Genomic DNA, 15734 nt, shown 5'->3' on the forward strand with positions numbered 1-15734 from the left:
GAACGTTCTGACCAATTTTCATGAAGATCTTGTGAAATATATGGCCTCTAGAGAGGTCACAAGGTTTTTCTATTTTTAGACCTACTGACCTAGTTTTTGAAGGCACGTGACCCAGTTTCGAACTTGACCTAGATATCATCAAGATGAACATTCTGACCAACTTCCATAAAGATCCCATGAAAAATGTGACCTCTAGAGTGGTCACAAGGTTTTTCTATTTTTAGACCTACTGACCTAGTTTTTGACCGCACGTGACCCAGTTTCGAACTTGACCTAGATATCATCAAGATGAACATTCTGATTAACTTTCATGAAGATCCCATGAAAAATGTGACCTCTAGAGTGGTCACAAGGTTTTTCTATTATTTGACCTACTGACCTAGTTTTTGAGGGCACGTGACCGAGTTTCGAACTTGACCTAGATATCATCAAGATGAACATTCAGACCAACTTTCATACAGATCCCATGAAAAATATGGCCTTTAGAGAGGTCACAAGGTTTTTCTATTATTTGACCTACTGACCTAGTTTTTGACGGCACGTGACCGAGTTTCGAAATTGACCTAGATATCATCAAGATGAACATTCTGACCAACTTTCATAAAGATCCCATGAAAAATGTGACCTCTAGAGTGGTCACAAGGTTTTTCTATTTTTAGACCTACTGACCTAGTTTTTGACCGCACGTGACCCAGTTTCGAACTTGACCTAGATATCATCAAGATGAATATTCTGATTAACTTTCATGAAGATCCCATGAAAAATGTGACCTCTAGAGTGGTCACAAGGTTTTTCTATTTTTAGACCTACTGACCTAGTTTTTGACCGCACGTGACCCAGTTTCGAACTTGACCTAGATATCATCAAGATGAACATTCTGATTTACTTTCATGAAGATCCCATGAAAAAAGTGACCTCTAGAGTGGTCACAAGGTTTTTCTATTTTTAGACCTACTGACCTAGTTTTTGACCGCACGTGACCCAGTTTCGAACTTGACCTAGATATCATCAAGATGAACATTCTGACCAATTTTCATAAAGATCCCATGAAAAATGTGACCTCTAGAGTGGTCACAAGCAAAAGTTTACGGACGGACGGACGGACGCACACACGGACTGACGGACGGACGATGGACGACGGACACCGCGCGATCACAAAAGCTCACCTTGTCACTTTGTGACAGGTGAGCTAAAAATATACATGTGGTCCAAGTTTGAATGTTGTAGTTACTGACAAGAACATTTTAAAAGCTTTTCCCTATATAAGTCTATATGAACCATGTGACCCCCCGGGTCGGGGCCATATTTAACCCTAGGAGGATAATTTGAACAAACTTGGTAGAGAACACTAGATGATGCTACATTACAAGTATCAAAGCCCTAGGCTTTGTGGTTTGGACAAGAAGTTTCAACGTTTTTCCCTATATAAGTCTATGTAAACCATATGACCCCCAGGGCGGGGCCATATTTGACCCTAGGGGTATAATTTGAACAATCTTAGTTGAAGACCACTAGATGATGTCACATACAAAATATCAAAGCCCTAGGCCCTGTGGTTTTGGACAAGAGGTTATTCAAAGTTTTTCCCTATATAAGTCTATATAAACCATGTGACCCCCAGGGCGCGGCCATATTTGACCCCAGAGAAATAATTTGAATCATCTTGGTAGAGGACCATTAGATGATGCTTCATACCAAATATCAAAGCCCTAGGCTCTGTGGTTTTGGACAAGAAGGTTTTCAAAGTTTTTCCCTATATAAATCTATATAAATTATAGAAATAAACAAAGGGCCATAACTCACCCATAAATTGTTGAACCAGTCTGATTTTCAGGGGGACACAACTAGGGTACCAATACATCATTCTGACAAAGTTTGGTCAAAATCCCCCCAGTAGTTTCTGAGGAGATGCGATAACGAGAAATTGTTAACGGACGGACGGACGGAATGACGGACGGACGGACCATGGACGCAGAGTGATTTTAATAGCCCACCATCTGATGATGGTGGGCTAATAACAAAAAATAATGTGAAATGAAATAAGGTATTTGTATGCTAGATTTTGAGTTATCTGCCCTTGAAAATGACATAAAAGAGCAAAAATCTCACATTCAGGTGCAGATATCTCAAAAAGTAGCATCGGAACCCCCAGTTTTTTTGCATAAATTTGTTTCTAATATGATGCTCTATGATCATGCAAAGTTTAAGAAAATTCTCTCCGCTAGTTAAAATTTTCCTTCTTTGCCTATATAAAAAACCCACACAACTGTGGCATTTCCCCTTAATTTTTCCTCCATCAAATGACCAACTGTTGAAATAACAATAAAATCCTTTTAAAGATGTGTGCCTCCAGATTTATATTGTAGGCATTTACCTAGAGCATTTTATTTTCAAGGGAAATAATTGTGGTCTGACTGTATTATTTTGAAAATCACAGCTGAGATTTTTTTATGTGTGCACCGGTACAGTTTTGCGGGGAAGCGAAAGTTGCTGGAATTTTGTCTTCTTCTAAAAACAAGGTAAGTTGACAGTTTTTGTTGAAATATATATCTGATAGCTGACACATAGGAGAATGTTTTGGTTTATATCCATCTTACAGATTTGTTTTAAAATGAAGAGAAACAGGGAGAATTCTGTAAATTTCTTCTTATATGCAAATGAGCTGAAAATGTATTGAAATGACTAGATCAGAAGTTTATGCCTTTCCAGTAAGTTTTTCCCTACCTTTGACGATAGTTATTAAAAGGTATAGATATCAACCTCTTTGCTGATATTAGTACCTAAAATTTTCAGCCTGTGAATAGCTGTGGAAATTTGGGACTTCCTTTTTTTGAAGATATAAATAGATCTAAGCTATATTTAGATTAAAGTTTTTTTCAGTAAACAGCATGTAGAGAACCCTTACATACAAATATTCTTGATATTGCAAGGAAATTTTATGCATTTTTCAAGTGCTTGCTGTTTCTTATGTTGTGCATACTTGATATAGGTAATTGTCAATGTCAACTATCATTATACTGACATTTGAAGTTTGTTTTTTTTCTAAATTACCTCCCTTATATATGCATTTTTCTTCATTCATTTTATTGATAATTACTTCCCTTTATGTTTAGCAACAATTCTCAGATTGCATTTAATTAACTCCATTTATTTAACATGAAAAATTCTCTTGTGTAATGATTATTTGTATATTTTACTTACAGTGTCTGATACATGTAGTTGCAGTCTGTCTTTGGAAGCTGTAGAAATAACAAGAAAGAGGCTGACATAGTGGTATAGTTTGTTATATATGAAGTTTATTGATGGCATTCATGTATGATGATATCATTAAAGTACAACATACATTGATTTTCTGACAGTCATGTGTTATTACATTTGAACTGAGACTGTTTTATAATCAGGTTCATGATACTTTTTTTTAATATACACTGTATACAATAGTTGCATTTTTTTTCAGTATTAATTGCAGCTTTATAAATTAGAACACTTCAGGTTCATGTTTGATATAGTTTATTAATGATTATAATTTTAATCATACAATGAGTTATGAGATATTTTATTAATTTTAATATATTTAGATTAATAAATGTAAAAAGTCTGTATTAAATGCATATGTCATCTTTTGTACAAAAATAAAGGAAAAACAAATGTTGTATAATTTTCATTTTCAGTTTTGGTAGGGAAAAGTTTGAGTATGTACATGTACAGTTGTTTGACCTGTCTTACCCTGTGGCAGTCCAAGAAGATGTTACCATTATGAACAAGAGTGCCAGAATGTCACAATATACGCCCGTCACAGCAAATTTCTTTACTCTAGCACCTGTATTTGCAAATGGAATTTTAATTTTGTGGTTGTTTAGTAATCATTGTAAGTCATTTGTTTTTCTAAGTCCACAAAAAAACTCCTTACCAGGTAGAGATACCTTAAAATAAAGGTTACAATATAAGTTATTTATAGTAACAACTAAGGGAAGATAATCTTAAAAAAAAAAAAAAAAAAAAAAAAAAATCCCCAAAAAAATTGTAAGTCCACACAAAAATCTTTACCAGGTAGAGATTAGTCAAAATACACCTCATAATTGGATGTAGTATGCATGTTGTACTACAGAAAAGTGGTCTCGATTTTTCCCTATGACTAGTAATGAAAAAGTTACAATATAAGCTATTTATCGTAACAACAAAGGGAAGTAATTCTAAAGAAGGGAATTGCGCATGACACTTCGTCTCATGATGGTGTATAATTGTGCCAAGTTACATCAAAATCCCTCCATGCATGAAGAAGAAATGCTTCGGACAAAGTCATTCTTGTATCTGACCGTTTGCCTTTAAGTGTGACCTTGACCTTTGACCTAGGGACCTGGTTCTTGCGCCTGACACTCCGCCTCGTGGTGGTGAACATTTGTGCAAAGTTATATCAAAATCCCTCTATGCATGAAGAAGAAATGCTCCGGACAAGATTTTCATTCTTGTATCCTTTGACCTCTAAGTGTGACCTTGACCTTAGACCCAGGGACCTGGTTCTTGTGCATGACACTCCGCCTCGTGGTGATGAATATTTGTGCCAAGTTATATCAAAATCCCTCCATGCATGAAGAAGATATGCTCCGGACAAAGTTTTCTTTCTTGTATCCTTTGACCTCTAAGTGTGACCTTGACCTTAGAGCTAGGGACCTGGTTCTTGCGCATGACACTCCGACTCATGATGATGAACAATTGTGCCAACTTTCATCAAAATCCCTCCATGCATGAAGAAGATATGCTCCGGACAAAGTCATCCTTGAATTTGACCTTTGACCTCTAAGTGTGACCTTGACCTTAGACCTAGGGACCTGGTTTTTGCGCATGACACTCCGTCTCATGATGGTGAACAACTGTGCCAAGTTTCATCAAAATCCCTTCATGCATGTAGAAAATATGCTCCGGACAAAGTCTGTGGACGCCGCCCGCCCGCCCGCCCGCCCGCCAGGGGCGTTCCCATAATACGTCCCGTTTTTCAAACGGGCGTATAAAAATGCAGGAGGTATTATGCTTTTGTATGTTAAACAAAGGTCTCAAAGCAATTATATGCTGTATGGCTAAATTCTTGCTTCTGAAATAACTGTAAAAGACAGCTATAAGACTGACATTCCTGACAAGATGTGAACCTTCTGGACTTTATGTCAGCCTGGCATAAACATTTCTTTCCTGTAGCTATGTGTATCCCTCAATTTACTAAGTACATATCTCCATTCAAAATAATGATAATAGATATGGTTTGGTAATAAATGTGTGACAGCTTTGTAATGTCAACATTTCAAAAATAGAATGAACATGTACTTTGATAATAAATATTGAAATACAAATTTCAGTATATTGTAGCAGTCAGCAAAAACATGAAGTACATTTGTATCTTTGTATCAAGATAATTAAAACAATTATATTCAAATGCTTTGACACTGATTTTATGAATGTGTGTGAATTAATGTTTTACAATATTTCAGAACTTGAAGACAATGGGTAGTGCAGAAGGGACATTAAAGTTGTGATAAAAGTAACAGATATAAATAAGGTAAATTATTGTGATAAAAAGACATGACCAGTGCCGCACATCACAAAGGCAACATTTAAATTTAATTTTTTTGTCACTTATGAGTTCTGTAAAGCTGATTTTGCAACATATATAAAATGATTAGGATTAATTTTTTTACTGTGATCTTTTTTTCACATGATTTTGTCAAGACTGACAATTTGTTCATTGGAATAAGATAGTTAAAGGCGGCATTGTGTCACATAAAAATATGTCTGCATAGTTGCCTAACATTTAATGTCAAATTGTAAACAAGGAAATTCTAAATTTGGAAAATCTTTTGTTGTTTTCCTTCATTTAACTCAGTTGAATGAGATGAAGTTAGAAGCAATTTTCACAGTACAACCTCTCCAGAGTAGCTCACTCTGAAGCCAAAACCTCTCTATAACAACATCATGAGAATTTCCCTAAGCTGAAATATAACTATCAAATTTACTTCTCCAGAACAACAACCTCAAAATAACTAAAATATTTGTATATCCCACAGGGTATCGCCCTACAGAGGTTGCACTGTACTTATAATATCTATTATTTCAAATGCTTTAAGAGAAACAACACTTACAACAAGGGGAAAAGTGAACATATATTACTCATAAGGTGAAGTTTTGGCAGTTCTCAAGTTCATTGTTTTTGCATGCTATATAAAAACACTTTAGGTAGTTTATCATTATTACATCATATACTAATCAGAGGTTGTAGGTTGTTGTTGGAGCTTTTAGGTGAGATCATAGGTGAACATCATCAGATTTATCTGTTTATTGTTTTCACCATTTTATTGAATATGTAGATTGAATGTTATAGAATTATGCAATCTTTTCTTTTAAATAACTTGTCATTTAGTGGATCTAAGTATATGTAAAATTTAAATAAAGCAGCAAGCCAAGTAGCAACACAATCTTGCTGCTTAAAACAGGTAATTCCTTAGACAAGTTGAAATTAGACAAAATGTCAATTTGTAGAGTTACCTGACTTGCTGCTTGATAATATATTTCTAAGATTAGAATATCTGCAAATGTCAAAACTGATGTTATAATTGTTTTAAAAACTATCATGTTTTATTCTCTTTATGTAATAAAGTTTTACATTTGTATTTCCAGAAGTGCTACAAGTGTGTTGTCATGTGAAATGGAATTTACCCCAACTGTGCTGCATGATGTATATTCAAGTGTGAGACAGCCATGCACCAGCTGTAAACTGAGATGGACCCATATAATAAATATGTTGACTTTTCTATGTATTATCATCTGTACAGAATGTGTTCATGACAAGACTGTATACATATATTGTTAAATCATTTTTATTTCCATTATTGCATGCATGTAAGAAGCAAGCATTTAACAATTGCATTCATAGAAATGTTAAAATGTGATCAATCTAATTTAAAGGAACACATTTAATTGGACTTTTTAAGTTTCATAGTATTTCTGGTGGAGATTGACCCAGTCATTCAGCAACTTATACTGTCTTTGTGTCATTTCTTGTATGTTATAGTTTTCTTAATAATACATGTACATTAAATGTCAAAGTTATGGTAAGATGAACTCATTCATCACTTGTAGATTAATGTTAAAGCAGTTCAACATTTTACCATAAGTTAACTAATATTCTATTTAACCAGAGTTGTCACATATTTTCATATAAACATTAATACAGTCTAATCTAATCTACAAATGATGTTCCACAATTTTTTAGTTATATTTTATGTTGATATTTCATGTTGTTTTCATGTCTCAACATATAATTACTAACATCAAAGAAACTTGAGTATTTTACAATTTGGTTGGTATAAAATGTTGTTTTATTTATATATTTTATTTTTTTCCATCCAGGAGAATAAAGAAATATACATTTCAAAATATCTCATCATTCCAGATAAGTACACTACATAAACAAGATAAAAGAAATAAGAACAAAATATGTTGGTGGAATTTTATTTTCAAAAATTTGATATACAGTCTTTACTTCTTTAGATATGCTGGACTGAAATGGGAATAACAACATACTTTAAATTTTTGTAGTCATAAGTTAATATGGGAATTATTAACTTAACTTAACTTAAAAAGATTTGTTCTCACTGTTATGCCATCTGAGCTTTAATATTTTTCAACATTGTCATTGGCAACAAGGCTCAAAATTATTTGTTGTGTATACCTTGCAAAAATATACATTTCAAAATATCTCATCATTCCAGATAAGTACACTACATAAACAAGATAAAAGAAATAAGAACAAAATATGTTGGTGGAATTTTATTTTCAAAAATTTGATATACAGTCTTTGTAGTATTTACTTCTTTAGATATGCTGGACTGAAATGGGAATAACAACATACTTTAAATTTTTGTAGTCATAGGTTAATATGGGAATTATTAACTTAACTTAACTTAAAAAGATTTTTTCTCACTGTTATGCCATCTGAGCTTTAATATTTTTCAACATTGTCATTGGCAACAAGGCTCAAAATTATTTGTTGTGTATACCTTGCATTTATGTGTGATAAATGCTTTTAATGGTATTCTTTAATATAATTTATGCTTTTCATCTTACCATGGATTAAAAAAATATAAATTTATTTGTCTGAAAATTAAGGTAAAAATACTGACTGATTAAATTGCAATATAAGAAAGCTTATTTGAGATAAAGGGAGGTAATTCCATAAAAAATATGTAGAATGTAGATGATAAATATAACAAAGGGAAGTAATAAAATATTGCGAAGTTATTCATTTCTTTGATGAGCTAATTAATTGTTTTACATTTTGGTTTATTAACTACAAGTATGACCTAACATGTGTACCTGTCCTGAAAGAAAATCAAAGGCCTGAAGGGCCTGAGTCGGCTAATGATTGATGTACTGACATTATTGTCTACCAGTTTCAGTTTGTTTTTAGTTTTTTTCTTAAAATTTCATAACACATCTCGATATTTACCCAAAATATTAAATCCGGATACGATTACACTTTTCTCCAGTTTCAACAATATATTTTACAAATTGTGATGATACGAAGACATTTAGCAGCAATTGGCAGTATCTGACATTGAAGTTTACGGTTAAATTACCTCTTATTTAAATCTTTTCATAAAAAAGTTGTTTCGTTTCGTGAAAGCAGCCAAACATAGACGATCTACTTTCGATTTCAAAAACTACAAGAAAATACAATTTAATGTTTCGCCGATTTGTTTATTTCTCGAAAAATAAGAATTAAAATCATTTTTAATATCTGTAGTAACTAAACAAACCAGTAAGAGCTTCTTCTTCCGATAATTTATCCGTTTACTGACTGCAAAATTCAACCCACGCAAAGTTTATAGAAATCATACGATGCGTGTATACGTTCAATGTGGGAGAATTAAGGCTGATCGGCTATGTTACCTAACGCATCCAGACGATTCAGATTTTGTTTTTAAAAAAGCATTGTGTGCATTTCTGTAATTTTATATACGTTTTTATACGCTTAGAAATTATTAGACATGCGTATTTGCATTATTTCTATACGTAATTTACGCTAATACGCATCTTATCTGGAGCCCCGTGGAACTATCTTTTGTCTTTCGCTGGATGTTACGCAAGCTTTGTAAGCCTGCGCAATTCATAAAATGCACATTTATGCTTAATGAGTTACATTCGAGTATTGCACAATTACAAGTCATAAATATGACAGATTACATCGTATATTGGTCATAGCAAAGGGAATTGACACAACTTAACTTCATTCATGCAGTGAACTGTTTGAAGTTTGAGAAATCTAATGGAACTACATCCCTTCACTGTGTTATTTGGTCCATATAGAGAATCGCTGAACAGCAAGGACTCGTCAAAACGCTTTCAGCGTTTAGCCGACTCAATAAAAAGGGTTGTTTGATGTCCTTGTACTGTTAAGTTGTTCCTGTATTTGTTTACATTCCATGTCTGAATGAAATGAAGAAACAGACTTTAATGAGGGTATCCCGGGAAAATACCTAAGTTTATTTTTATATCAGCAAATTTGATGAGATAGTCATTCAGGAGTTGTCTATCCTATTTCCAAAAATGCTATGGGGACTAAATATTTTGGAGTAAATATCTCTTTTAAAAAATAACACACAGCATTTTAATATTGTATATATATTATCTGATGCACTTAGCATATTTGGAGTCAAAATGTTAAAAATTCCAGTTTTAATTTTTTAGTTACCATGTCTATATATTGATTTAGAAAAGGTAGCTTTCTTTCAATAGCATTTACTATAGAAGGAAAATTTGAAGTTATTTTGTGCATTTCAGACATATTATATCTACAATTATAAGACTCTTTTACCCATGGCAATACAATATTTAGAAAACACTCAAAAGAATTAGTGACATGCTTAGCTGACATTTGATATAAAATACAAGGAATTCAGTTGTACCAGGACTTTGTATGTATCATACACATAAACATATTTCTTTTTTTATCATTTTCAGTATTTAATATCAAGTGATCTTCTATTAAGTAAACACTCCTGTCACTGATACCAATCTAGGCCAGTCACTGTAATCAGTCCAGATTGATATAAATGTTATATGGGATGTGGTTATAAACTTTAACCTGCCAAAGATATCTTTCATATGACCAAAGTTTTTAGTGATAGACCTAGTGATAAACCTGTACAACTCTAACAAAGACCATTATTCTGCAGAATTATTGATTTTCTTAAATTCAGTACAAAATATTAAAACACTTTTCATAGAAAAGGAAGTTAAATTAATATTAGGAAAATGTGTATTGCAATGCTTTAGATATATTTAAGTTGATATAAAACATCTTAAATCTTGTCTGAAAAGAAAGTAAAATTGATAACTGGATAAAATGGCAGCTAAGGGTGGCGACAATGCATCGGATGAAATTATTGACATCAAATGTTGTGTATGTGCTGGGAAAAATATAATACGACAAGCTGAAAAATACTGTGTAGAATGTCAAGACTATTACTGTATACCATGTACAGACATGCACAAAGCTTTTCCATTAATGAGAGGACACAAATTGCTGGATAAAGCTGATTTCAGTACACATGGTTTACAGTCATCGTTACCATGTTTCCCAACAGAGAGATGCTCGATTCATAAAGCCAAACTTTTAGACATGTTCTGTAAGAACCATGATGAGGTTGTCTGCGCCACTTGTGTAGCTATAAATCACAGGTAAATACTTTTAGATTTAGTTACAAAGCACATATAAATACTTTCAGATTTAGCTACAAGTCAAAGATACTACTTTTAGATTAAGCTATAAATCACAGATTAATACTGTTAGATTTAGCTATAAATCACAGGTACATATTTTCAGATTTACCTTTCTCTAAAGATCATAAAATATCAGGTTAAACCATTAAAATTTGGGCTACTTTAAAGGTTGCAAACTATGAAGTCAGAAATTGTTGAGGAAAGTTCAATTATAAATCTGAAATGAATGATAAATTAAACTTTATGCAGATCAACAAAATACAATATTTTATCACTAAGGAGAACTTAAATTGAAATATACTGGTTAAGAATAAGTCAGCAGATGATAGAATACCATTTAAACAGTTAGACTGTTAGGTATAATGATTGTAATGATGAGCTACAAGTCGTAATTAACTTACATGTGATTCTCATATTCTGTCAATTTTAGATCAAAAGTGAAAGCAGGAACTAGGGAACATGTAACCTTGCTAAACATGATGATAATTTACCTTCTTAATGTTTTTTAGCCTTGGTCATGTGTAAATCATGTGTAAATATTTTCTAGTCAATGAATTGAAATATAAACTAGAAGGTGTTTTTGTCACAAAAACATATGTCTCCCCGCTATGTATACATTTAGCTCTGCCGGCCATTTTGTGCAGCGAAGCGGAACGTGTCGGTGATATGCACAACTAGGCTTGGTACTGATCACTCCTATGAAGTTTTGTCGAAATCTGTCCAGCAGTTTGACCTGTGGAAGCTGGACAAGATTTTTCTAATTTTTTTTACCTCTGGTGGCCATTTTGTGCAGTGAAGCAGAATGTGCCAGCGATATGCACAACTAGGCTTGGTACTGATCACTCTTGTGAAGTTTCATCGAAATCCAGCTAGCAGTTTGACCTGTGAAAGCCCGACAAGATTTTTCTATTTTTAGCTCTGGTGGCCATTTTGTGCAGCGAAGCAGAACGTGTCCGCTATATGCACAACTAGGCTTGGTACTGATCACTCCTGTCCTGTGAAGTTTCGTCGAAATCCAGCCAGCAGTTTGACCTGTGAAAGCCGGACAAGATTTTTCTATTATTAGCTCTGGCGGCCATTTTGTGCAGCGAATTGAAACGTGCCGGCAACATGCATAACTAAGATTGGTACTGATCACTCCTGAGAAGTTTTTTTGAAATTCAGCCAGCAGTTTGACTTGTGAAAGCCGGACATGCTTAATGCGGACGGACTGACGGACGACAAAGGCAAAACCAATATGTCTCCCCCATTTTATGGGGGAGACATATATATATGAAAATAATTTAAAATATAGGCAAATATAGAACATCCTAAGAAACAACTATCATATAAAATAAAGAAATTGACTGACAGACTGTACATATGATCATAATACAATCTTTTTTTTTCTTTTCAGAGCATGTCAGAATATACACTCCATTCCGGATGAAGTTGACAATCTATACAAACAATCAGCTTCTGATAAAACCAAGAAACAACTCCTTGCAGCAAAGAAGACTGTAGAGGATACAAAGAAAGCCAAACAACAAATTCTCAGTGAGCTAAAGAAACAAAAGCAGAGAGAAACTGATTCTATCACAAACTACAGAAAAGAACTTGAGGCTGAGCTCAAGAGACTTGAAACTGAATCACTCAAGGAAGTTGATGCACAGTATAATTGTATGGAAAGAGATCTACAGAGTGAGATCACGGAAACCGAGAAACATATTGATGTCCTGGAACAATCTGCTGCAAAGCTCCAAAAGTCTAATGGAAATAAAGCCCAAGAATTTGTATGTGTCAAAATTGCTCAGAAAAATGTCATTAAAACTGGAAGTTCTACAAGCACCATTCAAAAACAAACAGATGAGAAAATAAGTTTTTCTGCTGATATGAAAATAAAAAACTACCTAAAACAATTAAAGGCATTAGGACAGTTATCTACAGCAGAAGCAACTTACAAGCCAAGAACCACAGCATACACAGTGAAACAGCAGAGGAATATTGATATTCAGCTTAAAGAAGACATACGTACATGTTATATATATGGATCCTGTTTTACTGAGGATGGCTCCTTGCTGCTTGCTGATATTAATAATAACAAGTTGAAACGTCTGAGTGGTTCTACAGATACCCTCATAGACCATGTAGACCTGGAGGAAGGACCCATAGCAGTATGTCTAACCAGTCAACTAGAAGCTGCAGTAAGTCTGAACAACAAAACCATACAGTTTGTATCACTAGGAAACAAGGTGGCAACAACAAGGAAACTGAAGATGGATCATCCCTGTGTTGGTTTGGCCTTCAATGATGGGAAATTTTTCATATCTGATCAATACAGGACAGTTTATATTCATGATATAAGTGGAACCATGTTAAATAAAATTACAACTGACATATCAGGCAACCCTATTTTCAGTAACAGTAAACATATTAGTGTGAGTACAAACAGAGACCGTGTGTATGTGGCTGATAATGATAAAGGTGTGATAACTCTAGACATACAGGGAAATTATCTATCAACATTTACTGATCCTGATCTAGTTCGGCCTTGGGGAGTATGTACAGATAAGAGAGGAAACATACTGGTCTGTGGGTTTGAATCATCAAATATTGTCCAGATAAGTGAGTATTCAAAAACAAAGTTAGGCATCATCAAAACAAAACAATATCCAGTATCAGTCTGCTTTAGTCCTCACCAGAACAAACTAGCTGTAACTCATTATAACAGCAATACGGTAAATGTATATGAGCTGGAGTAAGATACATTTACTGCTGCTGACATCACAACTAGAAACACTGAATAAATGGACACTTATTTTCATTTTGGTGTCAAACCAACACAATTTAGGTCATATGGTGGCTTTAAAGCTTTAATGATGAAAGAAGACCTCTGGTGCCACTGCAAACATTACTTCACAGCACAAGATGGCATCTAAGTAGAAACACTGAACTTTCACAAGCTAGCTGGATAGCTTCCTCTCATGATGGTCTGAGCAGGGCTCGAACCCTCAGCGGTGAGAGGCAAGTGATTCAAAGTCAGCAAGCCTTAACAACTCCACCAAGGAGACCCCCATGACACATACTAATGAAAGACCTTCCTGTTAACAGTCTTTTTAACAAGTACAAAAATACAAACACACAAAATAGAAATTATTATGTAATTAAGACACTACAAGAACTTCAGGTGGAGTTTTAAATATAATAATGGAATCTGGCTTTGCATTAACTGTACAACAATAAGTCAAAGATAGGTAGAATACAACAATAAGTCAAAGATAAGTAGAATATAACAATAAGTCAAAGATTGGTAGAATACAACAATAAGTCAAAGATAGGTGGAATACAACAATAAGTCAAAGACAGGTAGAATACAACAATAAGTCAAAGATAGGTAGAATACAACAGTAAGTCAAAGATAGGTAGAATACAACAGTAAGTCAAAGATAGGTAGAATACAACAGTAAGTCAAAGATTGGTAGAATACAACAGTAAGTCAAAGATTGGTAGAATACAACAGTAAGTCAAAGATAGGTAGAATACAACAGTAAGTCAAAGATTGGTAGAATACAACAGTAAGTCAAAGATAGGTAGAATACAACAGTAAGTCAAAGATTGGTAGAATACAACAGTAAGTCAAAGATAGGTAAAATACAACAATAAGTCAAAGATAGGTGGAATACAACAATAAGTCAAAGATAGGTAGAATACAACAATAAGTCAAAGATAGGTAGAATACAACAATAAGTCAAAGATAGGTGGAATACAACAATAAGTCAAAGATAGGTGGAATACAACAATAAGTCAAAGATAGGTGGAATACAACAATAAGTCAAAGATAGGTGGAATACAACAATAAGTCAAAGATAGGTAGAATACAACAATAAGTCAAAGACTGGTAGAATACAACAATAAGTCAAAGATAGGTAGAATACAACAATAAGTCAAAGATAGGTAGAATTCAAAATAGTTTGTAAGAAGCTGTAAATAAGAAACACAATTTTGAATTACCAATGGAGTTTATTCAATGAATTGTTCAACTTCAATATCATAGAATGTGTGTGTTTTTGTATTCTTTTGTTGTACATATTCACATTATTATGATTAATCTATGCACTGTATGTAGAAAAGATATATATAATAGAATTCTGTTCTTTTCTATTCTGTTTTAGTTTATACTAATTTATTTTAGCTCCATTATAATGAAAGCTTCAAGCTTATTTGAGACTCTCAAGTCCATTTCCTGGGAAAACCAGTACTGATGTCATACGGGAAGGAGTGGTTGTGATCCCAGTGAGGGCCGAACCCACCACTCCAGGTTGAGCGGCCAACACCTTAACCACTAGACTACCACTCCCCTGATTCATTCTGTAAAAAATACATTTGGATGATGTATTTCAGTTCTGTTTATTTGTTTCTGTCTATAAAAGAAACCCATAACACAACAGTTGCCAGAGGAGTCAGAGCTAGTTTAATGCCGCATAGTGAAAAGGGCATACCTGAGGAAACTAGAGCTATCACTGGCATGATTAATACCCATTCAATATGGTTTTGTCAGAGGAAACAAAACTTTTCATGTGTGAAGTTTCTGAATTGGTAACATGGATTCAATTAAGCAGAGTCTGGGTCTCCATACTTTCATCCATCCCAAAAGAAAAATGTCACGCACATTTACACTTCACGGCCCTTGTCATATAAGATGCCGGTGATAATGTGGAAAAAATATTTCAAATCTGAGTAAAATCCATTTAACAATAACACAGGTAGTGTGAAAGTGTATCAAATACAAACCAGAATTTCTAAGTGTAAAAGCATATATAATCTTACTATAGGAGGTTTTTGGTATTTTTATATCCGGGATAGTACCTTATAGATACATATGTATTTGCATTTTGATATTTTGATTAATATTTTCCGGCTATTTGACGTTACGTTATCAGTTTTAAGTCTGTTGTTTATATTTGTATGTGAATTATCCTGATGAA

General features: G+C 33.7%; 2 protein-coding genes and 1 long non-coding RNA gene across 6 annotated transcripts in view; 2 read left to right on the forward strand and 1 right to left on the reverse strand.

Moving 5' to 3' along the window:
* The window catches only part of LOC128557899 (uncharacterized), a 49837-nt gene that overhangs the window by 9168 nt on the left and 24935 nt on the right, over positions 1–15734 (reverse strand). The gene's annotated exons all lie outside the window — the stretch shown is intronic.
* On the forward strand, positions 2374–8276 carry LOC128557902 (uncharacterized). 2 transcript variants are annotated; one of them, XR_008371491.1, is made up of 5 exons: positions 2374–2519; positions 3204–3273; positions 3672–3868; positions 5481–5548; positions 6664–8276. It is a non-coding gene; the product is annotated as an uncharacterized LOC128557902 (long non-coding RNA). The 2 variants fall into 2 exon arrangements; XR_008371489.1 differs by lacking the exon at positions 2374–2519 and having other exon boundaries at positions 2968–3273.
* LOC128557894 (uncharacterized) lies at positions 10190–15652 on the forward strand. Of its 3 annotated transcripts, none has more exons than XR_008371480.1 (3): positions 10190–10728; positions 12167–14003; positions 14704–15648. XR_008371480.1 is itself a non-coding variant. In XM_053546517.1 (2 exons), exons 1-2 carry the CDS (start codon positions 10394–10396, stop codon positions 13509–13511), a joined length of 1680 nt encoding a protein of 559 aa, XP_053402492.1. In that variant the 5' UTR covers positions 10190–10393; the 3' UTR covers positions 13512–15652. The 3 variants fall into 3 exon arrangements, 1 of the variants encoding a protein (XP_053402492.1); XR_008371475.1 differs by having other exon boundaries at positions 14676–15647; XM_053546517.1 differs by having other exon boundaries at positions 12167–15652.

Source organism: Mercenaria mercenaria, chromosome 1 (genome assembly GCF_021730395.1).
Source record: "Mercenaria mercenaria strain notata chromosome 1, MADL_Memer_1, whole genome shotgun sequence".
Classification (NCBI taxonomy): domain Eukaryota; kingdom Metazoa; phylum Mollusca; class Bivalvia; order Venerida; family Veneridae; genus Mercenaria; species Mercenaria mercenaria.